Source organism: Taeniopygia guttata, chromosome 4 (genome assembly GCF_048771995.1).
Source record: "Taeniopygia guttata chromosome 4, bTaeGut7.mat, whole genome shotgun sequence".
Classification (NCBI taxonomy): Eukaryota; Metazoa; Chordata; class Aves; order Passeriformes; family Estrildidae; genus Taeniopygia; species Taeniopygia guttata.
Genome location: NC_133028.1, coordinates 6,463,999 through 6,490,203, shown reverse-complemented (window position 1 = coordinate 6,490,203; position 26,205 = coordinate 6,463,999). Strand labels below are relative to the sequence as shown.

The 26,205-nt window shown below is 34.9% G+C and overlaps 2 protein-coding genes across 2 annotated transcripts; both read left to right on the top strand.

The window, feature by feature from the left end:
- The first annotated feature begins 217 nt into the window (after positions 1 to 217).
- On the top strand, positions 218 to 6,844 carry LOC100231047 (transmembrane emp24 domain-containing protein 11-like). Its single transcript, XM_012573688.5, has 5 exons — positions 218 to 458; positions 1,324 to 1,424; positions 2,155 to 2,280; positions 4,316 to 4,462; positions 5,305 to 6,844. The coding sequence occupies exons 1-5, from the start codon at positions 329 to 331 to the stop codon at positions 5,452 to 5,454; spliced, it is 654 nt and encodes a 217-aa protein (XP_012429142.5). The 5' UTR covers positions 218 to 328; the 3' UTR covers positions 5,455 to 6,844.
- A 100-nt stretch (positions 6,845 to 6,944) lies between these two features.
- On the top strand, positions 6,945 to 25,754 carry RNF212 (ring finger protein 212). Its single transcript, XM_030270524.4, has 12 exons — positions 6,945 to 8,899; positions 10,429 to 10,490; positions 13,110 to 13,184; positions 15,877 to 15,933; positions 17,805 to 17,863; positions 19,247 to 19,302; positions 19,392 to 19,461; positions 20,262 to 20,307; positions 21,035 to 21,098; positions 22,644 to 22,716; positions 23,439 to 23,629; positions 24,851 to 25,754. Exons 1-12 carry the CDS (start codon positions 8,788 to 8,790, stop codon positions 24,886 to 24,888), a joined length of 903 nt encoding a protein of 300 aa, XP_030126384.4. The 5' UTR covers positions 6,945 to 8,787; the 3' UTR covers positions 24,889 to 25,754.
- Positions 25,755 to 26,205: the final 451 nt, after the last annotated feature.

Genomic DNA, 26,205 nt, shown 5'->3' with positions numbered 1-26,205 from the left:
AGTGTAGTTGCCTACAGGGATCTAGGGAACTGATCTCAAGCACCTGAGAGGCCCTTTCAGTTTCATGCTGTTCTAAGTTATAAAATAAATTTTAACCCAGATTCTGGGAAAGAAGAAAGAATTTAAAAGGTGTCTTTTCCATGTTATCTCATTCTCCAGAACATGCTGTAGTTATTTATAAATGAATAACCACCAGCTGCCTTTTCTCACAGTTTTTTTCCTCTCTCAAAAATATTCTGATAAGCAGCAAACAAGGAACAACCACAGGACTACAGGCATTTGTATGTAACTATCTTCAAAGGCAGTACAGCAGGGATATATAAAAAACATGAAAAGCAAATTAATAGTATTTCTTATGAACTTTTGGATTTCTTTTTCACTCGCTTTGTATTTTCACGCTGGAGAAAGAGAAGAGAAATGCATAATTGAAGATATTCCCAGCGATACCTTGGTAGTTGGTGGGTACCTGTCAATGCTTTATGATGATCTAACCCATGCAGTAACAAAGGTAACTGGAAATGTAAGGCAATTTCTGTGATTGATGAATATGGTAAAAAAACAGAAAAGGGCATTTTGAAAATAACTCCCTGCAGCAGGGATTAGGTTTAAAGTCCCCAAACATTGTGTGTATCCATCACATAAAGAAATGCAGGTTTTCAGAGTGCTTTACTGACTAAACAGAGAAAAATAATGTGTTTTTTCAATTCCACAGCTGTTGAACTGCTGCTTCCATGTGTGCTTCTGCATGTTCTGACTAATGTACTCGTTCATATCAGAATTTCTGTAACATGGTTTTCTCCATATGAATGGGAAAGTTACTTTTTTGATACGTGCTGGTCTGAAAAGAGACAATTCATGGTGTACTAAAGTTTAATTTCACCTCTGATATGAGAAGCACATTAAATTAATCTACAAGACTGTAAATGTAAGATTTCAAGGGGATAGTAAAAAATTATACAATTTAATATCTTTTTAAATTTTTTTAATAATATGATAAGTGTGAAAGACAGTCCATAAAATGTAATTTGAGTATAGCACATTATGCTTTTGGAGGTCTCAGTGTGCCTTCTAGAGGCCAATCTTCCCAGAGTATTAGGAGTTATTAGAAAGTTTTTCTTGTTAATTAACTCTTTCCTGTAGTACTTTAGAACATTTTCTAGTGTAGTAAAAATTTATTGCATTTCAATCTGTTATGAAGTACCCTGAAACAATATTAATCATAAACATATGAAATACATATATATTTCTATTTTCCCTGAAAAAGCATTGAAGATGTTTAACATTAAACTATGTTTTATTTAATTTATCTATGTTTTCATTCAGGGAAGTACAAAGTACAACGCTGGGATATACATACGCATGGCTTTCTTGAATCTGCTCCTGGTTTGGGAATGTTTGTGACTATCACAAGCCCTACTAGTGAGGTAAAAATGCTTTATGAATGTTTCTCTATGATTTTTGACTTGACTTCTGACACTGGCAGGCAACACTATCTAAAAAAAGAAAAGAAGAAGAAGTAATTTCTGAAGAAGAAGTAAATCTACAGTCTATCAGCTAGTTCAGCATTTTGATGCTAAAAGATAAAAGTAAAAAAATTGATGGTATTTGATAATTATGTGTATAGACAGTTTTTGCATTACTACCAGATTTGGGAAATAGCTTCAGGAAGAATTAGTGACAACTGAGAAAACAAGTGAAATGAAAAATAAACCCCCAAAACTCACCAATGAAGTAAAATGGTACAGAATCTACTTGAGCAGCAGAAAGGAGTGCTGATGATGAACATAACCCAAAGTCAAGGGCAGCAAGGCTGCTCGAAGCCCTCATGCAGAGCAGCTGCCTGAGCTGCCATGAGGTCTGAGCTTTGCCAGCAGTGGACAACTTATTTCCCTGCCTAGGCAATGCTTCAGTTTTCAGACTTTGAATGCTTTAGAGAGCATTGTCTTTTGTACATTGCAAAATTCTGTAATGTTTTCATGTTCACTGTGAGCTAAAATTGTTTCTTTTTCTCTAAATGTGTTCTGGAATTTGGAGAAATTTAATGATGGCAGCAGCTTAACTGGTTCTTTTTTGCATCCAATTCACAGAACAGTTGTTTTATCTTTTTATTGGTAGTTACAAATTACAAAACCAATGCATATATCTAAATTGCAGGTACTGTTGTCAAAACTGTATGGGCCACAAGGGACCTTTACTTTTACATCCTACATCTCTGGAGAGCATATAATCTGTTTCCAGTCTAACTCCACAAGATTTGCAGTGATTGCAGGCAGTAAACTGGTAGGTGTATTTCCTAAATAGTCTTTGTTGTAACAGTATAAATCATTACCAATAGCAGAGATTTCAAACTGGATTAGAAGCTGGTCTAACTTCTTGCAGATAATTCAATGTTTTTTAGCGATTAAAGAAAGCAAACAGAATTATGCAGATAAAAAGACAAAAAGACTGTTCTCGTAGTTAAAAAGTCAGCATTCAAGAGGCAGGACTAAGGATAGAGGGATTTAAAGTTTGTTCTTTGAATCAGAGTGAAAGACTCTGATCAATAAGAACAGCTAATTTGGATCGAAAAGACAAATACGCAAGATTGACTAACACAAGCACTTGACATAATTCCATGTATTCATTAACTTAGATTTGATTGCCAACATTTTGTTGGCAATAAATGTAACATTTAAGTTTTTGAAAGATATTCAAATGAAGAATATGTCAGCATACTTGTTATTGTCTACTCCCAGCAAAGTTGGTTTTAATGCAGATTTTGTTGGGGGGTAAAAAGCCATCAGAGATGATAGCATGGCTCTACTGATTGCAACAAAAAATTTGTAATTACTGTTTTGAAATTTTATCTATTTGTTGCTTCCCAAAACCAGGAGAGAATTACTCTCTAGAGTGGTTTGGGGCTTTTTCTCTTCAGCTGACAGCAAAAGCATAAAATAACCAGCTAAATATATACATCTTCTAAATGAGTTAAGGTAAGCTAAATCTCATCCTAGCTGTGCACTTCAGAAACATGTAGATAACACAGAAATAACAATACTGGAGTAAGATTATTACACTGGAATAACAAGGTGTTCTTACAGGCTGATTGATAGAAATTAATGGAAATTTAATCATATACATGGCAAAAGTAATTAGGTCTAATAATAAAAAAAATGTGGAGCTTATCAACTAGAGAGAGTAAGGGGGATAAAGCTTGTGTTGGACACAGTTAACTATGCACCATTAATGTCATTCTGAGGATGTGCAGGTGATTTTTATCTGGTATAGATGGGGGTATAGCAACATTATTTTACATGATACAGGCACAATGTGGAGTTCTGACCATCCTATAAAAAAGAACCCAAGAGATGCAGAGAAGGAGAACATTAATATCACAAATATTATATAATGCTGTTTGTCTCAGAACACAAATAAAAAAGAAAACTATTGTCCTTTTTAAGTATATCTGGAGGAATAAAAATCACAAAAGGAAAAACATCCTTTAGTGAAGACAAATCTTTAACTGTTCTTTGTAAGAACCGTATGCTTATCTGAACTCTTTCAAACAAAATAAATAATGGACCACAAGGTTGTGAGATGGATTTCTACCTACACAGGTAACTTCAAGACAACTGAAAGAAAATATATTCTTCATTTGTGGCTGATCTCTGAGCAGACCTAACTTCTACTATGGCAATATCAATTTCTAGGGTTTTGAAGATTATTTTTTTGGCTAAAATATTTTTATTTTCTCTTAGGTACTAATTGGCTTCTAGGAGCAGTTTCTCCTACTAGTTTTAGTAGACTTTTTCATGCATGCCAAAATAAATTGAGTAACATTGCAAGTTCCATTCTTCTCTCTTCTTTCTATGGTTCTATTGCTTAGCTGGCTTGAGGCATTTTTGCTATAGATCATAAAAAAGCCTGGATAAGTAATGTGAAGAAAACAGTTATGTGAGGGAACCTAGAAGTGCATTTGTAAAAAGCCTCCAACAGTACTATTAAAGATAGTAATTTCTGCAGTATCAGGATGAAATGTGAATTCTAATGAGCAGTACATTTTTTTTTAAACTATTTTGGACAAAGGCAACATTTTAATGGTAATTGAATCAATACTAGCATAAAATAATGTCCTAACATTAGTGAAGATTTTAAATTTGTAAAACTAATTTAAAAATAAAATTAAGAAACCCTTCAAATTTTCCACCTGATTCAAAATTTAGGAGGAATTTTTATAAGCAATTGATCTTAAGGGGAAATTATCCATTGTTTTTATTCTAAGGAGCTTTGAAAAAGGAGAAGATACAGTAATGAGAACATTTTTTTCCTTTTGTAGCGTATCCACTTGGACATCAGAGTTGGAGAACATTTTTTGGATGAATCTGCTATTCAAGCCAAAGACAAAGTGAATGAAGTTAATATCAGACTAGAGCATCTAATTGAGCAAATTCATCATGTAACCAGAGAACAAGATTATGAAAGAGTATGTATGTCCCAAAATGTAAATGTTAAAAATATTGTACGTAGGCTTATTGATTTATAAAGTATTATGAGGTTTGTTATCCAATTGCAGTGGTGCTTTTAACTAACTCATTAAAAAAATCAATAGATATTTAACCAAAATAGTCTCCATTACCTTACAAAATATTTTTAAGTGATTACATAAAACTAATTAATCACCATGTACTCATGCTTGCAGTAATAGGTGTTATTTTAAAGTAGCATTTTCCAACTTTCCAGAGTTTTCTTTGTCAGACTCAGCCCAGCAGGTGGCAGGTACCATTGTGTGTGATGCTGCTGTTTCCACATTGCCCTGACTGCACAACTCTATTGAGTGGGGAAGGAAATGACTGAGTGTCTATTTATATATCACCATGAAGTGTGTATTTATATATCCCTTCTTCAAACAAGTGTACACCCAGTCACCTTTCTATATGCACACAGACTGTGTTTGAAATGTATCAACTAGTAACCTAAAAGCAGAAATTTGGCTGTGAAAGGGCTCTTGACAGCAACATGGAAGTGACTGTAAACCTAAACAGGTTAAAATCTGTACTGATGGAACATGTTTGGCACAATACATCTTCTGTGAAGTTCTGGGAAGGGCAAGCTCAGTTTACCTTGCTGCTTCAGGATGCAGTGTGCCTTCTTCTCAGTTTTGATTTGTGAAGATATCCACCATACAGATAAGTAAAAACCTTCATTTTTATCCACATGGAAAAATGTTTTTTGTTCACCATTATGCAGAAGAAGGATGCCTTTCTATTTACCATGAAACATACAGATGCCAAAAGGTAATAATTTTGCTTTTCCTTTATTCTCTAGGAGCGTGAAGAAAAATTTCGGAAAACAAGCGAAGAAACCAACAGCAATATTTTGTGGTGGGCTATAGTACAAACACTAATCCTTATCTCTGTTGGAATTTGGCAAATCAAATCTCTCAGAGATTTCTTTATATCTAAGAAGCTTGTTTAAGTTCATAAAATCAATGCAGAGATTAAAAAATTGCACACCATGTAACACTGAACATCTAAAGAAACCCTGCACCTATGAGAAAATTGCTTGTATAGAACTCTCAACCTTCTCTCATTTTCTGTTCTAACTCTGGTTTCTCCAGCTAGGTCACAACCTCTAGCATCCCCTCACATTTTGCTCTTTGAATTCCATATTTTACTATTTTTCCCCCATCTACAGATGTAAAGCTAAATATAGAAGAGTCAGTGACTAAGGCAGCATTTAAGTTCAGAACTTAATGAACATTTAATTTAGGTTAAATCTAAAATACAAATCTAAACTAAAGTTTCTTAAGATTTTAAATTACTCTGCTTGCTGAGTAATCTTATTTGGCACTACCATGAACAGTTCAGCACTTCAGGCTGACTAGGATTCAGATAGTAAACAGAGAAATAATTACATCCCCTGTGGTGTTTAATTGGGTGAGAGTGTCTTCAACTCAATCTATATATGTGTAACACCTAAATATAATTGTGAATGCTTTCTTGTAAAATATTCAGAGTTTGAACTGATCAGTGGTGGCAGCAATTATCATGGAAGAGAGAGACCCAGACAAGCAATTTGGAATTATACTTACTTTTTCTTCCAGAAAAGCCCTTAACATTAGGCTATAAAATTGATGATGATCAGATGCCTCCCACTGCTGTTTATGTAAATTATAGTCTTTATGAAGTATGCCAAAGTAACCTAAATTATAGCTTTCTTGGTAAACAATGCCAATTTTATTTTAATTCATTCCTGCACTAAATGTTTCTGTGTTGAGAATTTTAAAAATTTTAATTATTTAGCAACTTTAATATGACTGCCTACAGAAATTACCAGTTTTTGACTTAATTTTCCATTTTACTTATTGCAGCTTGGTTGCATATATCTTTATGCCCTAATATAACTAGTTTATGTACAAATAGCAGTGTAACTACAGTATCATACAATGACAAGTCAAATTAGCTTGACAAAACAGTAGTAGTAGTAGGAAGGAGTTGGAAGTGATTACATATAAAAACATGGAAGTAGAAGCTTCTAGAGCACTGTGATAGCAGAATACTGTTTTTTGTTTTCCTACCTATCTTTTTAGACCTTTTGCTAGTTTAAAAGGTAGTGAAAGGTGAAGTATCTGTAGACCAATTATTGTTCGAAAGGCACTGCTTTCTTTCTTTCTTTTTTCTATTTTCCCACCTGTTGTTTTCTTTAGCAAGGAAATGACATTTTCCTTTAAGTCTACTTATATTTCCAGCATGGGAATTAAAATACAGCTGGTAGTATGTGAGAATCATTAAAATTGATACAAAGAAGAGACAAAAAAGCAATATTCCAGAGACCAAATCAATCCAAATAAAATCTCATAAAGCTACTCACTGCATTGTGTCCTATATTTAAAAATTCGGATACTTCAGAGGTGCTACTTGGATTGACCAGTAAGTAAGTGTTATTAAATTAACTTCTATAGAGCACTCACTCACAACATGTCCTATAATAACATCTTTGGTGGTGGGTAAGAAGGAAATATGTGTTAAAACCATATGGTATATGAAGTCCAAGAAGTAATAAAATGTTGTGACAAGGTTGTGGTTCAGCCTTTAGCTGATATTTAGTGTAAGGCTTCTAACCACATCCCAGTGACAAACATAACTCATTTCACTTGCAATACACTCCAGCTGGTAATCCAGGAGAAGCAACATTTTAGAATTCATAAAAGAGCTGATCCTGTTTCACCATATTAATTAGGTCTATACTCAGAGTATAGACTCAGCACTGAGACTTGGGCGTCTTGAATGTAACTTGTGATTGCTTAATTCTTTACTAGTACTAATGGTACTATTATTATTATTAATAATAATCATCTTCATCATATCATCATCATCTTTGCTTTTAGGAAATGTTTTCTGTATTCTTCAAGATTTTTAATTAACTCCATAAAGCAGAAGCTGACTCACAGCTCTTTTGGGAAACACTTCGGGGGCAGAAGCCTTTGTGAAGTTAAAAGCTTCCTCTGCAGTTTGTGGCTCTGTCACACCCAAAGCTACAGCCTGCACTGTAACTAAGTCTGTAGGGGACTTTCTGCCTAAAATTTTAATCACGGGACACTAGCAAGCAATAGGGATTTTTTTTTTTTCTAAGAAATGAACAGCGAATCTCCTTGTTTTGCTCTTTTTCCACAACAGAAGATGTCACAGCAAACCTGTGATAGCAAATGAACAAACTTCCTGGATTTTTGAATTTAAAATAGTGAAATCCACAATTATTTTCTCTGGGTTTTTTGTTTGTTTTTGTTTTTTGTTTGTTGCTTTTTCAATTCTCCCTGTTGTGTGTAGTATATATAATTTGCGCTATTTCTAGTATGATAGATATGATATTTGTTAGAGTATATACGTTTGTATTAGGAGTTTATCCCCTACCTTCGCAGGTAAAACTTGGTGTATGCTGAAACTTGATTTACAAGTAAAAGGATGTGGCTTGGTTAGGAGATGGATTATGTCTGGAGAGATATGGGGACGCCCAGGTGCTGATCATTGCGTAAATAACTTGAGATGGATATCATGGAAATTTTCGGGCAGATACATGTGAATGTAGTGTTCCCGTAAATTTCATTAAGGGATTTAATAACTCTAGACACTGAATTGTTCTTCTTTATTATTAAAAAAGAAAATTTTATTAACTCATAGACTTTGAATGGATAAAAAGACTGACTGCTGAAATCTTGGCTTTAGGTGGAATTTTTCTTATAAAAACTGCTTGTGCTAGGACAGAGGTGTGCAGGCATAGAGAAAAACCATTGCTGAGGTTGAGTTTTTTGTTGCACACTTCGCGCTGACCGTGGGTTTAGCACTGTTCTTTCCTTGTGGCTGGCTAGATAGAATTTGATTGCAAAATTAATATTTTATTTTTTATTTTAATTTGTCTGCACAAATTTCCATTGATAACATCCCCAAACGCTGACCGGGACGAGTGAGGAGGGCGGGGCTCCTTCTGAAGCCCCTGCCCGGAGCCCTGTGGGTGCAGTTCTATTTCCCACGTTTTGGGGACGGGACAGGGAATCCCTCACAACACCGTCTGTGTCGATACCGCTCCAATTCGATAGCGAGAAGCTAGAAAAACCAAATTTTATCGGGGGGCGTGTGCGGACCAAGCTGTGCCGCCCCGAAGCCCCGCGGTGGAAGAGGCGCGGGCCGCGCCGCCCTCAGGGCCGCCTCAGCGGGCGGGACATGGCGGGGGCGCGCCCGCGGGGCTCGGCCTGAGGGGAGCGGCTCTGCCCCAGCCCCGGGCCTCCACGGAGCCGTCCTGCCCCGCTGCCCCATGGCCTCGTCTGTGTTCTGCAACTCCTGCCTGTGCGAGCCCCGCAACCCCACGCCGCGGTTCTGCCTCACCAACTGCGGCCACGTTTTCTGTGAGGTTTGCCTGCAGAAAGGTAATGGCGCTGGGGCGCGCCCGGCGGGGCCGCTGTGCTGGCGTGCGCATATCCACCTCAAACCTTGGTGTTTCTCACCCGCTGTGGAAAAAAAATAAAGCCCTGAGCACTTCTTCGAATGTTACTGATAAACCTTTCCAGTCCTTGCTGTTAATTCGCTTTAAACAGTATAACTCGCCTGTGCCCACCTCCAGGTGGATGTGGCTTTGAGGGCAAACAGAATGGAGCTTTAATAAAACCGCATTCTGGATGCTTACGAGCCATAATTTTGTTTAAAAAAATCCACAAATAGATGGCCTTTGTTCTGGCAAATTTGGGAAAAATAATAGTTCTTCCTTAGTGAAAGAAAAATTGAAAAAACGTAGGATTTGTTTAGGATAGGTTTTGGAAGTAGTTTTTATAAGTTTTGAGGCTCAGTGTTGTTCCTGATGACTTTCAGCAGCATGAGGGAAGATTGGAGGGGATGTTTTGAAGCTCTTGTGTTATGTAGAGCTCCAGAGTCGTATTCTGGGATTCCAGTGGTGTTCTTGGACAAAGATATGTGGGAAAGACAGAGGAATAATAAAGTTGCTTTTAAAAAGAAAAAAAAAAAATGCAGCAGACAAATATCAAGGTTTTGCTTTTTCACATCATGCTACATGCCCTGGTTTTTGTAAGGGCACACAGAAGAAATGATCAGTCTGTATTTCAGTACTAAAAACTTTTGACTAGATGTTTTCACAGGGTTGCAGTTGAGGGTAGAGGATCATAAAATGCAGACTCTGCAGCTTGCAGGCTCTTAGAACATCAACAACATCTCTCCTCTCTTAATATTGTTTGGCAGAAAAATATGTGAGAGATTATGTATCTTTCTGCTGTGAATTCAGGAGTAATGGCAATCCAAGGTTTAAAATGTATTTAAAGATGTTGATAGAATCTTCAAAAAGGCAGTGGCTAGTACAATTACCAATTCTAAATATTGAAATAATGTGCATTTGCTATGGATATTTTCTAATATGTTTGCAGATAAAGAGTTTAAAAGTCATAATGTTTTAAAAGTGATTTTATTGATCTCTTATTGGAGGAATTCACAAGGCAAAATTACTAATTTCTTGACATTGGGTTTCATATATTTTGTTGGGACAACCCAACTGTGCCCCAGTCTAAAAAGCCATATATCAGATTGACTGTAAGTCATTAGTGTACTTAAGCATACATTTAATTAAACCAGGCAAGTAGTCCTATTTAAATCAAGGTAACTAAAAGTCACCTGCATTCTGTGACACTAATGATATTCATAAAATCATTTACATTTACATGAATGCTTATTAACAGGAGTAAGACCTGATGACATTTACACACATTTTTTCCTGCACAACTCTATGTAATGGTTATATAATCAAATTCTTTATTCATGTTTATTCATATTTCTTGTGTAACCTGCAGATTTCTTCCACAAGCTCCAGATGTTTAGGCACCACATTCCATTTACAATGTATTCAATAGATATTCAGTTTGATCTATATTTTAAACGTGTCATTACCTTACAGGCAAAAAAGATGAATGTTTGGTCTGTAGGAGGGCTTGTCGTACCTTAGTCCTTTCCAAAGAGGTAAATTAAGCTTTAGTTTTGTTGCATTACATTAATCTGTAGTTTGCCTAACAGCTAAACTTTTTGAATTAAAAAATGCTTCCTTTTTTGTTTTTGCCAACTGTGCATGAATACTTACTGATATTAGGTTGCTAAACTAAGATACTTAGGCGCTAGACAGGTCTGCTTTTTGTTGTAAATATTCCTTTGAATTAAAGCCTATGAGGTTTTGGGGTACTGCTAGACTGTAAATAATTCTAAACTTTACAAGAAATATGGCTGGTTACTGCGTAACATCAGTGGCTACTTTCAAAATGGGGGAAAATGTTTATTGATTTTGGCATTTGTACATCACAGAAAATGAACTGTAATGAATTATTTCATGTAATGGACTGAATTGAAAACCTGCATTATAGCTCAGCAGTGTTTTCAAGTGGATTAGTTTGTTTTTTTTTTTTCTGGTTTCTCTTAAGCTTAACTATTTTCCTTGTGGCTGTGTGATTAAGAAAGGGTTTGAAATATTGTTGGGAATTTTTGTTATTCACTGGAGAATTAAGAGCTTTTAATTCCCTTTCTAGATTAATCATTAGGCATCTTTAATTTTGCATTTCTCCCAGGAGCAATCTTCTCTTTAGCTGATTCCATAAATTTGTGAAAACATTAATATTTTTGTAAAAGACAATGCTTTGTAAGGATAAAAGAAAAACACTAAAAACATTTTCTAAAACTCAATACAGCTAAACATGAAGGCCTCGTAGGAATCTTGCACATTGAAGAAGACAATGTCACTTAAAAAATTGCAACAAAACAACAAAATGCAATTATAATACAAAGGAAGAATGCACACAGTAATCAAATATGAAAAAAATAAAAAAGCCCTTAATAAAAATTCTAAAGGGCATATTTTAATATGCTTTGAAGATCGATGTATTGTTGCTGCAAATGTTGTTATTAATTTCAGTCAAAGAATAATTTAAGTTGTCGAGGACCTCTGGAGGTCATCTTGTTCAACACCTTACTCAAAACAATGTTAAGTTTTAAGTTATATCAGTCTTAAATTGCACCATTTCATCAGAACTTGGTAATTTACTTCAAAAGCACAGAAGGAATTTACAAATGCAATGATTGGGATACTAACAAAAATATTAGATGTTTCATTAGAACTGCCACTGCTCTGGAGGGCTGGAAGGAAGCAAATTACCATATTCTTTTAAAAAGACATTAATGATGATTGCTTATCCTTGATTAAGAACAGATAAAATGATTGGAATGATAATTAAAGATGCATATAAAAAAGTCATGGCTCTGTAATTCAGGAACCTGAGTGGAAATGTACACGATAAGCTTTATGAGCTTGATGCTATGGAGGAATTCCCAATGAGAGGAGGTCCTTTAAATGTGTTAGAACTCCTAATTAAATTGTATGTTGGGGTAATCAACATGTACACATTAAATATTCTCATCTTTACAGTAATGCATTCTTGTCACCTTTATGTCTTCCTTCTGTGTCTCATGATCCCCACTTGTTTTTCTCCAGAGGATGGTTAAGTGTTATGATAAATCAGAATCTGGCTGTTCAGTATTTCAGAATATCATAGCAACATCTGCTACTCCTCCATGCAGCAGATAAGATATAAACAGTGTTACATAAATCTTTATTTGAAAGATTTTTTATATCAGCATGAAGCTGGTTGGGTTTTATTTTTTTCAAATCTGATAGGTACTTAAGCCAAGTCATTGCTTTGATAGAACCCTAAGTAGATTGCAAGAGCTTGGTTCCAATGGATGCATTTCATTTAAAGAAGATGAATATATTTTTTATGAATATCTTAAGTTTTCAAGACAAATATTATTGTCTTGTTTTTATTTTCTTTACTAAAATACCATAGGTAGGTTACCTGTGCTGTCTGTCTGCATTTCTCAATCTGTCAGCTGGAAATTTTTGACTCTTTGGCTGGTATCAATCAAATTCAAAATTGCAAAGGGAGTCTCAAATACAATTAATTACCTTCTGTGAGTTCTGTAAAAATTAGTAGCTGGGGAAAGCAAGGAAAAACAGTTTTCCTAAAGCATGCACAGCTCTGATTAGAAGACACAAGTCATAAAATATTTTAAAAATTCAACAACTACTTTAGGGTTCTTTCCTTATTCTAGGATAATATTCTGCTGGCTAATGGGCAGGGAGAGACAAAGGGATCCCAGTCAGTATTGGAACTATTCTAAAAAGGACTTAGAAACAAAACTGATTGTAGGATGCATCCCATGTAGCTGGGAATGGTGGGAACCATAAAGCCTGGAAAGGGGCTGCCAGAAACGTGGCTTTTGGTGTGAATGCAGTGCCTCTTCCAGGGGCCACAGCATCCTCCTTGAATGTCCTCTGGACACTGGTACTATCTTAATCATAATAAGTATATATGTGGGTAATACATTTAAACAAAATCCCAACACTTTCCAGATGGTTGATAAGGCCATTAAAGAAAACCAGGTTTATTTTAAATTTTTGCATTATCCATCCCTAATCTATCAAATTTTTAAAATTTATATTCATCAGTCAATTTAATAAATACTTTACAAAAGAATTTATTTAATATGACTTGCTAATAAAAATGCTAACCTTGGTATATTTTCATTTCTTCATAGACAAGTCCTGATATTCAATCACTGTTCATGCCAATAGATGAGTTAAGCAAGAAATATTCAAAAGAAATATCACAGGTGAATCTACCTTAAAACTTTTTTACTCTATGAAATAATCAACAACTCCTCCTGATTTTTATGTGAATGGGAAAAGTGGATGAGTGAATGCTTGAAAATGAATGTATGCCCATTACCATCTTTATTTCCTTAATTCCACAGTTTCTGAGTTCTTAAGGAGACATAAATTATTCATTATGGTCACTGCTTATGTTTTCAAACTCTCTCTAAGGACCACTAGTCTGGTTATTTTAATGGTGTAAAATCACTTTCAATGCCATGCAGTGAAAAATTTGATCTTCCAGAAGCTTAAATGTGCCCAGATAGTGTGCCTTAATTATAGCTATAAAAAGTTACACAGTGAGCTGGATACAGTCCTGAGCTGACAGTGCTCTCTCTCTCTTCTATTTTTTTTTTTTTTTTTTTTTTTTTTTTTTTTTGTCAAAACACACCTCTTTTTTTTTCAGGATAGATGCAGTAAATTATTCCAAGGTCATTTTCTTCCTGCTTTCTGTGAATTCCAGATAGGATTCCTTTCATCAGGCTTGGTTTCCAGTCAAGACCTTCAGTAGCTGTCTGGGTTAATGAGTGCATACAAACTCCCTTTGGCTTGGCTTTGGGTCTTTGTGTCCTTGTCCCTCTTCCTGGGCATTTCAGCAGCAGTTTCAACCACTCCAGCAGTCCATTGTCCCTGGGCCCAGCTGCAGCCTCGTTGGCTGTTCTCATCTCCTTGGGCTGGGACCTGCTGACCTTTGGGTGAGCTTCCTGATCCAGCAGAAAATAACCCAGGGAATATCACCTGTTTTCTCCAGCAATGGTCATGGATTCACATTTGCTCTGCCCAGGCTTCACAGATTTTTATAAAGTTGAGCTTGGCTCCTTTCCTGAGCAGTGCTCCACCTCAGATGCAGAAGGGACACAAGGTAAACATGAACCCTTCCTCTGTCCTTCCATACACACTTTTTCACAGCGGGATCAGCAGTTACTCTGTAAACTGAACCAAAGCAGGGAACCTGCACACCTCCAGTCACATGGGAATTCAAACTTCCATAGTGTGCCAAAGGAAGGAAAAAAGAGGGCTCAATCTCTCAAGGCTGAAGTGGGTTTTCTGTAGTGTGAGATAACTGTTGGGAACATATTGAAGTGTAGTGAAGGCATTGAGGTATATTCAGAACTTGTCCCGGCATCAAAAGATGTAAGAGCAATTTAGCTAATCTCTTATCTAGTCTAATATCTTGTCACTTTGGTGGGTGCTTAGGAAAGCGTGAGAGCAGAGCTGGGTGTAGTGATATATCTTCAGAAGAGCCTCCCAGCTTTCAGCAACTCGTGGCACAGGGGTTTCTCAAAGTCGGATTGGTCTGCATTGAGAAGCTTTGGTGAATATTTTCCCCCACATAATTGTCAGGTTGTTTCCTGAATTTTAGCATCTGTTGTATATTGTGAAAGGGAGGTCCACAGGTTGTTCTCTGCATGATGATTACATAATTTTTCAGGTTTTAACCTGTTAGTTTCATTTCTAACTCTTGAATTTGATTCTGGAGGAAAAGTATCCATTCTCATGCACTATGTCTGTGCTAATCATTAGTTTTAGTCTGCATCCCATTAGTTTTAGATGCATCCCTTCTTCAACTATTTCTCAGCCATGAAGATTCATATTCTGTGTGGTCATTCTTTTACTGAAGTTCTTGCATACCTCTGAGTAATCTGAACTGTATTCATACCTACTCTGTCCTCTCTCAGATGTTAAGCGGATTTGGGATATAGGAACATGCATTTTTTTAAAGGGGAATGATGATGTCCCCTATTCCATTTTAAACCTCCGGTAAGATCTGATTTACTTTTTGACTGAAACTGACAAATTCAGGTTTCTCCTAGACCCAAGAAAACATTTCTGAGTGAGTAGAGACATCTCAGAGCCATCACTTTCTAAGTGGATATTTCTTCCATCAGTTCTTCCAAAGACACACCTGATCCTTTGATGAGTATTCAGTGGGAACCTCCCAGGTTCTTCCACAAAGAATAAAATAAGCATTTATTACTCCTCTGTGGGCTTATATTCTCAGAGTGTTTCTTCTTGGTCTTCTCAATTCCTACAGATTTTCTAGCAGTTTTCTAACATGTGAGAAGAAAGATTTATTAGAAGTTACTACCTATGGTAATTTGTTCCTCAAGCTCTTGTCTTGCCTGCCTTGTCATTTTTACTTTTAACTTGTCACGGTTTATGATCCTCATTTGGACACAAGAAGTGCTTACACATCACCAGACAGTGTGTTATTATGTGTATAATTATTTTTTAATTAACAGGGTATTTTTACAAGGTATATTGTAATTGCCAGTAAGACAGATTACTTTTTATGTTGCCATTAATTTTATGTATTTGCTTAGCATTGATGAATAAGAAACACTGCAGCTAAGCTGGCTTTCTAATGTCTTTACCTTTTTATTGAACATAGTGTTAAAATATAACCTTAGTGAAATAAATCTACCAGCTCTACTGTAGGTCATATTGGATTAAATTGACTTTATAAGGCTTTGTCTATCAGTGATAATAACTTAGATTAGTTTGGGATTTTTTTTAAGAGGATTTTAAAGAGATAATGTTAACTGCCTATAAAAGACAGAAAACTTTGCATACTGTGAAGTAGTTCTTTTCCATCACTTCTTTGCATAAATGTAATTATGTGAAGTTTGATATAACTCTATTTATTTCCAGGTTTCAGAATTTCAAGAAAAATATCGTAAGCGTTTATTAAAATACCACAAACAAAAGGTAACTGTAATTGTGATTTTCTAGGTTTTTGTTTATGTTTGCCTTGTTACTTTATTTTTAGAAACTGTTTTAATCTTTTTGGGAATACTTAGAATAATTCATCAGCTTTAAGCTACTTGGCAGTATTGGTGACTTGAGCCATGAGTGGGTGTCCCACATATGAAATGACAGAGAAAAAGCTCATGTAGCTGCCCAGCTGGCCATTTCATGTGTGGGAGGAGTTTCTGGTATGATTGTCATGGATAGAAAGCTTGGAAAATTAGGTGCTCTGTGGCCCATTCTTCCTTCTCCATGAATGCATTTTGGGATCACTAATAGTGTACTGTGTTGTGTGTAAGTCTTTTAGGGTCCTGTCCTTCTGCTTTCAAAGCCAGACCAGGGAGGAATCCTGATTTCATCCCCCTTCTAATCTATTGTACCAGCTTCAGATGGTAAAACTGAAACCTGTAGACAAAAAAAACCCAAAAACCCCCCACAAATATCTTAATAGAATTCAGCATAAATAGATATTTACCTCCAAAAAAGCTGTGGAGAGTTTTGATACTTTGTAATGGTAATTTTTTAAAGTTGTTTACTGTCGAGACATTCACTCAGCAGTGTTTGTGAAGTATTCAGGGATGGTGCTTGACCTAAGGAGGGTGTCCAGGTGACAGTACCAAAACAGTTGAAAATGTAGTTGGTTGCTGCTTCAATGGCACACTGTTTTGGGTGGATTTGTTGTTGTTTTGCCCATTCTGTATATTGTTAGTATGTTAAAACTTCTTGCATTGGATCAGGAACAGGAGAGGCTGGTTGTATTAAACACCATTCCAGTTTCTCATGCTTGGCTGGCTTGTTTCAGGTCCCCTTCCTTATTTCTAGTTTGTCATCCTTGTCACTGTCAACCCACAAGGTCTCATGGTCTTCATTAAACTGCTTTCGTGCTATTTCTGTGAGTTGTGCAGGTATTAGGGTGCAGGTGATGGTGGCCACTTGCTGTCCATGTTGCTGGCAGGTCTAGATGTCCCATTATGCTAGGATCCCAAAATACTGAAAACCAAATAATTACTCATCTTTTTTAAGGTACTTTGGTCTAAAAATTACCCAGTCAAGAGTGACAGGGTAAGGTACATTCTTCCTGACTGGTTCCTTTCTTAATCAAACATATCTCTCATTAGGAAGAAAAAACCAGAATACCAAAAACCACATCTTACATAAATTACATTTTTTCTTTAATCTGTTTTGCACAGTTTTGCATCTGCAAAAAGAGCATAGTATCTCCCACAAACAATATGATTTTATAAATCAGGTAATTTTATTAAAGGACTCAAATAATATTTTTAGAAGCATGAAAAGTTAACAAGCAAATTAATAATTTGCCTTCAAATAAAAATATTAGCAGTGTGAAGGATTAAGGTTACATAATGGAAATTAAATATAAAACATAGATGCAGTATTGAGGCTATTGAGTGAATTTTTGTATCCTACATAAAATATAGTATATGTATTTTGTACATTTATTGGTAGCTTATTGGTATATTAATCATAACAAAGCTTTTATATCAGATATGAAAAATAGGAAGCAAAAGAAAAGAAAATTATTTTTAAGCACTTTTCGTAGTATTCATTTATCCAGTATTACCAGCATACTTAGGAAAAGGTAATCAAACTAAGTCCTTAACTGCCAAAAAGAAGCATATCTCTTCCAGACTGACTGTTTAATGGGTCTCTAACACAGCCATAACAGCTCCAATAAATCTGGAATTGCAATGATGTCTTAAGATTAAAACCAATAGAAAGCAGCCTTTCAACACTTTAGAATACTAGCTGGATGAAAATGAAGCTGTATATCACACAAATAGACTTTGTTTAAATCTATGGTTATCTCACAGATAGCAAAGCTGGAAGAGTCTCTCAACAAAGTAACACAACAAATTCAACAGCTACAATGGTAAGAGGTTTAGTGCAGTAAAAGTAAATGTAATCAGACAACAGTAAGTTTAATTGATAAAAGAATAAAAATTTCATGTTTTTTTGCCTTCCTCATGTGTTTCTACAGAAATAAATGTATAGAAATTTCTGACATCAGATCCATTTTATTCACAATAATGAATCCTGTCAGAAAGAAATCCCTTTATTTTAATATTTTTTGGTTAACTGTAAAAATGAATTTTTAATTAAGTCTATCACATAGATACTCAGTTTTAATTTTTTTATTTGCAGTTACATAACCATGTTTATGTATTTTGCAATGGACTTTATAGCATCAGCCTGGAAAATACTATGATGCCTTTTCTGGTATCTTACCCCCTTTTAAAAAATTACCAGAGTTTTGTAGCATGGTTCTTGTTTCTATTTCTAGTAAAAATTTAATTCTTGTCTCATCTTGAATTAGTCTCTTTTCTCATATGTTTGAAAGTGTAGCCAAGAGGTCATTCATCTTTGTCCCTCTGCTCAATGACTGGTACACCTTCATCATTTCATCTGACTTATTTCCAACAGAAAGCCAAAACTGTTATTTAAATCTCCTTAATAAGCCAGTTCATGAAATCAGCATTTTAATTGTACAGATTTGATCTTTAATTGATCTTTATTCCTGTTCTGTGTTTCATTTTGCACATAATACTGTATTTTGCTCTCTCAGACTGCTTGATGTAATGTAACAGAAAGAAAAAGCCAGTATAAAGGCAACTCTGTATGTGGTGGATTATGGCAGTTTATATATTTTTACTAATTTTATGCCTCCATTTTCTTGTCTGCTTCTCAAATAAATAGCATCTTGGTTATATCAACTACAGAGTTCTTACTGAATTTTAGATTTTTTTTCTCTGAGTTCTACCTAGAGAGAAATGTCCTAGGGCCTCTTCTTTCTTGCCTAGTAAACACATATTCCTCCCATTTATGATTCTTGTCAAAGATACCAGTTTTGCAAAGTTAATGTTGAATAGCATAAAAATGCCAACATTTCATTTGATAACTCGATTTCTTAAAGTTTGGTAAATGTAAAATTTCATGAAATGAAATTAATTTTGTGCTTAGCTATATTTAATAATTGTATTTTAACATCTGTTGTTCTCTAACGTACTTTCCCATAATGTTGTGCTAAATTTGATATTGTTGGGTGTATAATGAGTACTGCGAATATTATGATGTAAAAAGCAAGTTCATAGTTTTACCAAATAAATTCTTACTTTGCTTCATGGCAAATGTGTCATGTTAAAACCTGCAACTGATGGATAAATGCTTTGATTTTATGCTTTATTGACCAGTTAGGCATGTTAGCTAATCAAACCAGCTTTCAATTTATAGCTGTTGTTTCTTCCTTCCCCTTTAGTATGAAACCTCCTGAAAAAACACCACCATTTTCCAGTATGAGCAGGAATCTATCCAGTAAGAAGTGTTTGTTTAAAATATTAACTATGGAATACCTATCACTGGATATAGCTGTGTTCTAATATTAAATTTCTTAATTACTTCAGTTCCTTCAAGCAAACAGAATGTTTATTCTTCATATTCTCTTCATTCAAGTTGTCCTTCCACTTCTGAAACGTGGGTACAACTTTGTTAATTTTCAATGAAAATCTTAACTAATATTTTATACAGAAAACAACATTTTTATAGTTAGTTTAAAATATTTTCTGATTTTTTTGTTTTGTTTTTTTAAACTGAATATGAAAGAACTGAGGAAAGTCTTATCTATCCAAGTGTACATTACAGTTCTATGGATGGTGGTTACTGGAAAGAAACCTAAGGCATGATGCACCTTATTCCAAAGAACTTTTGGATTAATAGCTAGATGGATGAATGGATAGCTAGATAGATTAGTGAGACACTCTCCATTTACCATAGAGAAAAACTAAATTTATTGTACGGACACCTATATGTACACTGTAGTTGTCTCAGGATACTTGGGATGAACCACTCCAATAAGGCTCATTTAATTTTAGGGAAAATGAACATACAACTTGCTCAAGCTATAATATTTCTATACCTTTGATTGTGACTTTCTTTTCTACAAAAAAACTACAGATTCTGAGTGCCCTTGTTATGGTTACAAATGAAAAATACATAAATATGCATATTTATTCAGACAAATAGAAGAATAACAATACTAATCATAAAATAACTTACTCTGTAAATGTCTTAACCAAAGCTCAGAATCACTGAATAGATTTTTCTTACTGCTAGTGAGTTTTGGAATAAATCCTAAATACTTATGTGCCTTATGCATTATGTATTATGCTCTTCCATTATTAGTCAAATTTAACATTAGAATCTAACATAATTTTAGTCTTTATAATGAAAATGTTATTTTTATTACAATGTTATACTTTGACCTTTCTTGCAAGGATGGAGGCAATGGAGGTTGATCCTGTACCTTCACCAATGAGGAGAGTAAGTGGGGTTTTTTTAATACTTGTTTATGTATAGTTACACACATATATCCTTTTGATTTCTCTTAATCTGTTAATGTTGCAAAAAATAGGATTCTCCCCCCATCCCATTCAAAACCATTCTGACATGCATGATAATTTCAGATATGCTTGATGCAGGATAGAAGTCAGATGCTCCCCGAAAGAAACCAAAAGCAAATAAATCACATTAATTTCTGGCATTATATTCTCCACATGCCATATACAGACTTTTAAACTCATGATACCAAAGTAAATAGCACATTCTTAAAATCCCAATATTACAAAAATGTCAGTGGTCTGAAAGCACCATTTAGACTCTGATACCTGAGTAGGGAATTGCAGGTTTTGAGTGATGTTGCTGACATGAGAATGAAGGCAGGAGCTTTTCATGCTGTTGGTATCCTGGTTAGGAGAGGTAACATCCAGGAGCAGCTGTTGGCTTGCAATGGAATGTCAGCACAGAAAACAGTGAGAGTGTCTGATAACACTTTATATAAGTTATATAATAAAGCTAAAATACATGTATTTCCCACCTGCCCATAGATCTTAAAAAATTCCTAGGTTTTGCATTTTGTGCTATGAACACAACTGACAGCAGAGAGTTCTGGAAATCTGCAGGCTCTGTAGACCTCAAAAATATAACATTATTGCTTAAAATGTCTTAATATGCTTATAACACTGTGGTTAATGACTTCCTGTTCATTTAGCTGGAGACACCAACTGGTCCAACAAGATTGTCAGTAATAACTCCACCACAGGATGGACGTATGGGTGAGTAAAAGTAAACTTTGTAACTGAGTAACATTTCTGTTATATTAGAAGGATGAAGAAATTAAAATCCATGCATTAGCAATTTACTAAAAAAATTTGAATTGTGTTGAGGTGTGAGGAATTTACCACATGGACTTCAATCCAGCAGCTGGAAAATGGTTAAAGGGAAGTATGAAATGTTTTCCTAATACTTACCTCTTCTGTCAGTAAATGATTACTTGTAACCAAACCAATTTTTTCTGAATCAAACAGTTGCAAAGAAAATACTGTAATTATATGTGTGATTGAACAGAACAGGAATACTTGCAAAATACATTGTTGACTCTCTGTTAAGCTTCATAATTTTATTTATTTGTGATTAACAGAAAGTAACATTGTCCACAATGTCATATTGAATACCACATGAAGAAAAGGGGGGAAACTAAATGGAAGTTAAAAAAATATTTAATAACAAGAGTGAGGTAGTTGAGATCAAGAATTTCTTCAAAAAGGTGATTTTTTTTTCACCTTATCACTGTAGTAAGGTATAAGACATTTTACCTGCCACTACTTTCTTTCATTCCTTCTTACCCTGAGCTTGGGTAACACTCAGATGAAAATAAGACATAAGTAAGAGCCTACTGGAATTGGTGCAGTCTCTTGAGAACTGTTTATTTGTGAGGACTTCCCCAGAATTCCTAATGCTTTGCAGGTCTCTCCCATTCTTGGTTTTACATTCAGCATGTTTCTGCAGCAGCCTGTGCTCAGGCAGGCTTTCAACTGGTTGCAGCAGTTCAGAGAATCCATCTGCAGGCACATAAAGAACTTTTAGAGCTCTTGTCTTTTTACATGGTGTAAGTGTCCTGAAACAAAGACAAATGCAATTGCAATGCAATTTCAATGGAGGAGGAAAAATTGCTTTGTCTATGTTGTCTGATTTATAGGCTCAGATCCTTCCTAAATACATGGTTGCCTATAAATTTAAGCTTAACAAGATAAAGAGAGCTGAGGTTAACCGGTTTTTTTATTGTTTCTAAATATAAATAGATATTTATTAGACAGTAAAATTTTATGTAGAACAGTTATGTGTTCAGTGGATTTCAGAACCTTCACATAAAGTTTAGCAGCGGGCAATGCTGAGGGAATCAAAGTTTATGTGCAAAAGTAAGGGTAAGTGAAAACAAGGATTTGACAGTGCACTAAGGAAAGTTTCCTTCTCAGAGGTGGATGTGGCAAAAAAAAAAGATCAGTTGAAAAACTGGAGCGCTTCAGCACAGCTGTGTTGATAGTTTAATAATAGTCTGATAAATGAAAGAAGGTGAAAGAAACCACCATATGTTTAACTAGAACAAGATTTGCAGGGATGGTGCAATATGATGTTTTTGTGACAGCTGACCTCTCTCATTGACTACTGTAATTGTGCGCCATTTTTAGTTCTTAAATGAGTTAATCATGAATTTGTCCCAAATCATGCAAAAAAGGTACTAATCTTTGTTTCCAAAGTTTTCTCTTGAGTAAAAGGGGTAATTCACATTGGTCCTGTTTTCAAAAATCTGTTTCCAACAGGTAGTGTATCCTACAGGAGTTCTCAGATAGCTCTAATAAAGCCAAGTCAGTGTATTGGAGCAGGATCTACAAGGTAATTCAATACTTTTTCGAGGTTGCCATCTCCTATGAGAGACTGTAATTTCCCCTCTGGCCTTTATTAATCTGTATGTTCAAAGGTTATATTCTAGATCTGAAGAAGTGTTACTGTGCAGCCTGCCTATCATCTACATGAATGTTTGGTTTTGGGGGAAAGTTTTATTTTGAAATAATGTTTTTCAAAAATGTGCAGATATAATGTGTGCTTCTGTAGCTGTTGACATCTGCAGTCATGGTACTCCTATAGAAAGGGGTAGTAATTTTATAATGAAGAAGTTTAACAATGTCTTTGCTCTATCCTTCCTACAAAAATTAGAGATGAAAGCACAAAATCTGCACAAGGGCTGTTCTCTGAATAACCCAAACTTTTCATGCAGCCTGCAACAGGTGTTTCTGTTTTTTAAATTTAAACATTGAAAATGTCTTAAACTGTGAGAATTATTAACATCAATAACTTTAAATTGTTCCAGAAAAATTAAACTCTTATTGTTTATAATCAGTAAGCCAAATATATCTTCCTAGCAGAAAATTAACATATGTGTAACAAAGTACTTTTTTCCCACCTCTGATTCGATAATTGTTTTGTCAGTCTGCTTTTTGAAATATGTAAAAATATTCAGTAAGTAGAAATACATAGACAACAAACTGAAGTAATTTTGGAATCTTTTGTTATAGAAGTAGTCTCAAATCACATGCATGAATTAATTTCATTAACAGATCCACCCCTGTGGTGAGATTACCACATAGTGCTTGTCCATCATCATCTGGATCCCAAAGCAGTCAAAGGGGATCATGGGCTAATGCTGATTTCAGAACCCCTCAGCTGTACCCATTTGCTTCACCTTCCCCACAGCTGCCTCTGTCAAGGCAGCCAATCACCATCTCTGGACTTCTGCAAAGACAGCAAGGCAAGTATATTTACAAACTAGCATTTAACACGTTCTGAAAAAATTTCAGCATAGCAGCTTAATAAATTAACAAGAATAAAAAGGATATTTCAGAATTGGAAGTAGGCTTTCAGCAAAATATGAAAGATTACAGTGTTTATGATTGTATTTTGCCTTGGTCTTATGTGTGGGACAGTATCTGCTGTGAAAATGTGTTCTTGCTTCATTCCAGAATTAGATTTTAACAGAGATTTAAATCTGATAATGTCCAAATTGTATTTCTGAGCTGCACATATCCTAAAGATCTGCCTATCAAGACATCCATGTAGATGTCCACAGATCCCAGTAAAAAGGGAGCTAGTCCAGGGTGTTACTTGTTAAGTGAAACATAAAACTAGCAAAAGCAGCTAAAAACATCAGCCCAAGGTTGGGGGGGGAGTGGATTTGGGTAGAAATTGCACTGGGGCAGATTAATTAATAGAATCAGAGTCACAGAATCATAGAATTGCCCTGGTCAGAAGGCTCCTTGAATGGTCCAGCCTTTTTTGGGAAAGAGAATCTAGATAAGATCATGTAGCACCCTGACCAATCAGATCTTGCAAACCTGATTTTCCTTATTTCCAAGTTTGCATCATAATTGATTTTTTTTAAACTTATATTAAAAAGATAATTCATCTCTAAAGCACTTTCAGTCCATACTAATAAATGTGACCTTCCTGTACATCCCAAGTAGTTTTGAGTTCATGAAACCAAAATAAAAATATTTTAAGAAATGAAGACTTATAGTTTGTAAAAGTTTACATCACAATTGTTTTAATTATGAGATTTCTGGAGAGTGATACAGTATGTGAAATAATGCATGCCTGATAGGATCTCTAAATAATATAGGAGAAATTAATGTTATAAAAAAAGTAGCTGTTTTGAACTTTAGTAATAGATGTCATTTGGCTTTATGATTGCCATTAACTTCAGTTCATATACAGAATAATGCTTTGAAGATTCACTTATGTAGCTACAATTGGAATATGGCAAAAATGTTTTTATGGAAATATAGAGGAGCACATTTATATTCATGAAAATGGCAATAGAAAAGTTTTCATCAATTGTGTAGGTTGTTTTTTCAATTTTTAATAGTTTTGCTTTTCCTTATATAAATTCCCCAAATAATTTACAAGAATAAAGCTTTACTTTAGTTTTACCAAGCTGTTTTTTTTTTTTTTTTAATTTGTATTTTTATTCTAGGATCAACTAATTTAGGAGGACGTTCGGCAGAGAGATGAGCAAACATCTGTGAATTGTTTTGGTTAAGAAGCATCTGGAGAAGCATTGCATAGTCTCTGGATATCAAAGTATTTGTAACTTCCATGATATGTCAAATTGGCATAAACCAGCAAATTGTTCAGCATGAATACTGTGTTTATAACAACACTGATTTTTCTGATTAACATTACTGAAGTTTTAAATGAGAGTACAACATTTTCTTGTTTTCCGAAATTCTGACTTCAAATATATTGCATAAATAAAAGTCGTTTATTACCTGTGTGTTAAGGCAAAACATGTTTATGTGTTGAATGAGCATTTTTTTCTGCAGAATAAATAATAGTACCTGTACAGTATTATAGGTAGACTTCAATGCTAAAGAAAAGAAATTTCTTTATGGATTTTTGATTACAGAATTCCAAAATTTGGTTCTTACTCAATGCATCTCCTTTTGTTTGCACTCTTGAGAAGAGGTAAGTTTTGAGGGATATTACATTCTAGCAGGCTCTGCCGAGCTCAGAACACAGTATCTGTTCCATGCTTGTGAAAGTTCACCATTTGATTTAGGTAGCAACGATTTCTTCCCAAAATGGAATGAAATGGGGGAACTGGAATGAAGAGACAAAACACAGCAAAGAATACTTTCACTTTTGCACAGGAATAGCAACTGGAGGCTTTGAATGAAGGGTGCCAGAATTTTCTTTTCTGAGAACAACTCTGAAATTCATATGCCCTCCATCACTGTGTATGTGGCAAAATTTTGGTATGACTTGAGTCATCAAATGCCTTTGTTTGGTTTTGACTCTAACTTTACCTTAACTATTTTAAGTATAATAAAACTAAAAGCTGGTGTGTTTTTTTGAGATAAAGTTCCCTGAATATATGATACATTTCTTTTGAGTTGAAATGTTTTACTTTTCATATCACAAGTGGATGGGAGAGAGAAAACTTAATGAAAGGTTCAGGAGTTGAGATGAGAACTGGAAAAGGTCATTCACAAAATATCATCATGGGCAAACCAGACTCAACTTGAGGATATTAATTGAATTTATTACTAAGAAAATCACAGCAGGATAATGAGAAATAAAATAAATCTTAATAAAATATTCTCCCCCACCCCTCCCTCCTTCCCAACTCTACCTCCACCCCAAGAAGTGCATGGAGTCAGAGAGAGGGAGTTACAATCAGTTAGTTCATTGCAAGTTTCTTCCACTGCTCAGGGAGAGGAGTCCTTGCCCTGCTCCAGCATGGGAATTTTCAACTTCACATTTGCCTTATTTCAATGTATAGCTTCTTTTACCTTTTTTTTTTTTTTTTTTTTTTTTTTTACTATGGGA

Coding starts and splice junctions, on each gene's coding strand:
- LOC100231047 (XM_012573688.5), top strand. CDS start 329: ATGAAAAGCAAATTAATAGTATTTCTTATGAACTTTTGGATTTCTTTT. Junction 2,281..4,315: donor TGATTGCAGGCAGTAAACTG/GTAGGTGTATTT, acceptor TTCCTTTTGTAG/CGTATCCACTTGGACATCAG. Junction 4,463..5,304: donor GAGAACAAGATTATGAAAGA/GTATGTATGTCC, acceptor TTTATTCTCTAG/GAGCGTGAAGAAAAATTTCG.
- RNF212 (XM_030270524.4), top strand. CDS start 8,788: ATGGCCTCGTCTGTGTTCTGCAACTCCTGCCTGTGCGAGCCCCGCAAC. Junction 8,900..10,428: donor TGAGGTTTGCCTGCAGAAAG/GTAATGGCGCTG, acceptor ATTACCTTACAG/GCAAAAAAGATGAATGTTTG. Junction 21,099..22,643: donor ACCACAGGATGGACGTATGG/GTGAGTAAAAGT, acceptor TGTTTCCAACAG/GTAGTGTATCCTACAGGAGT.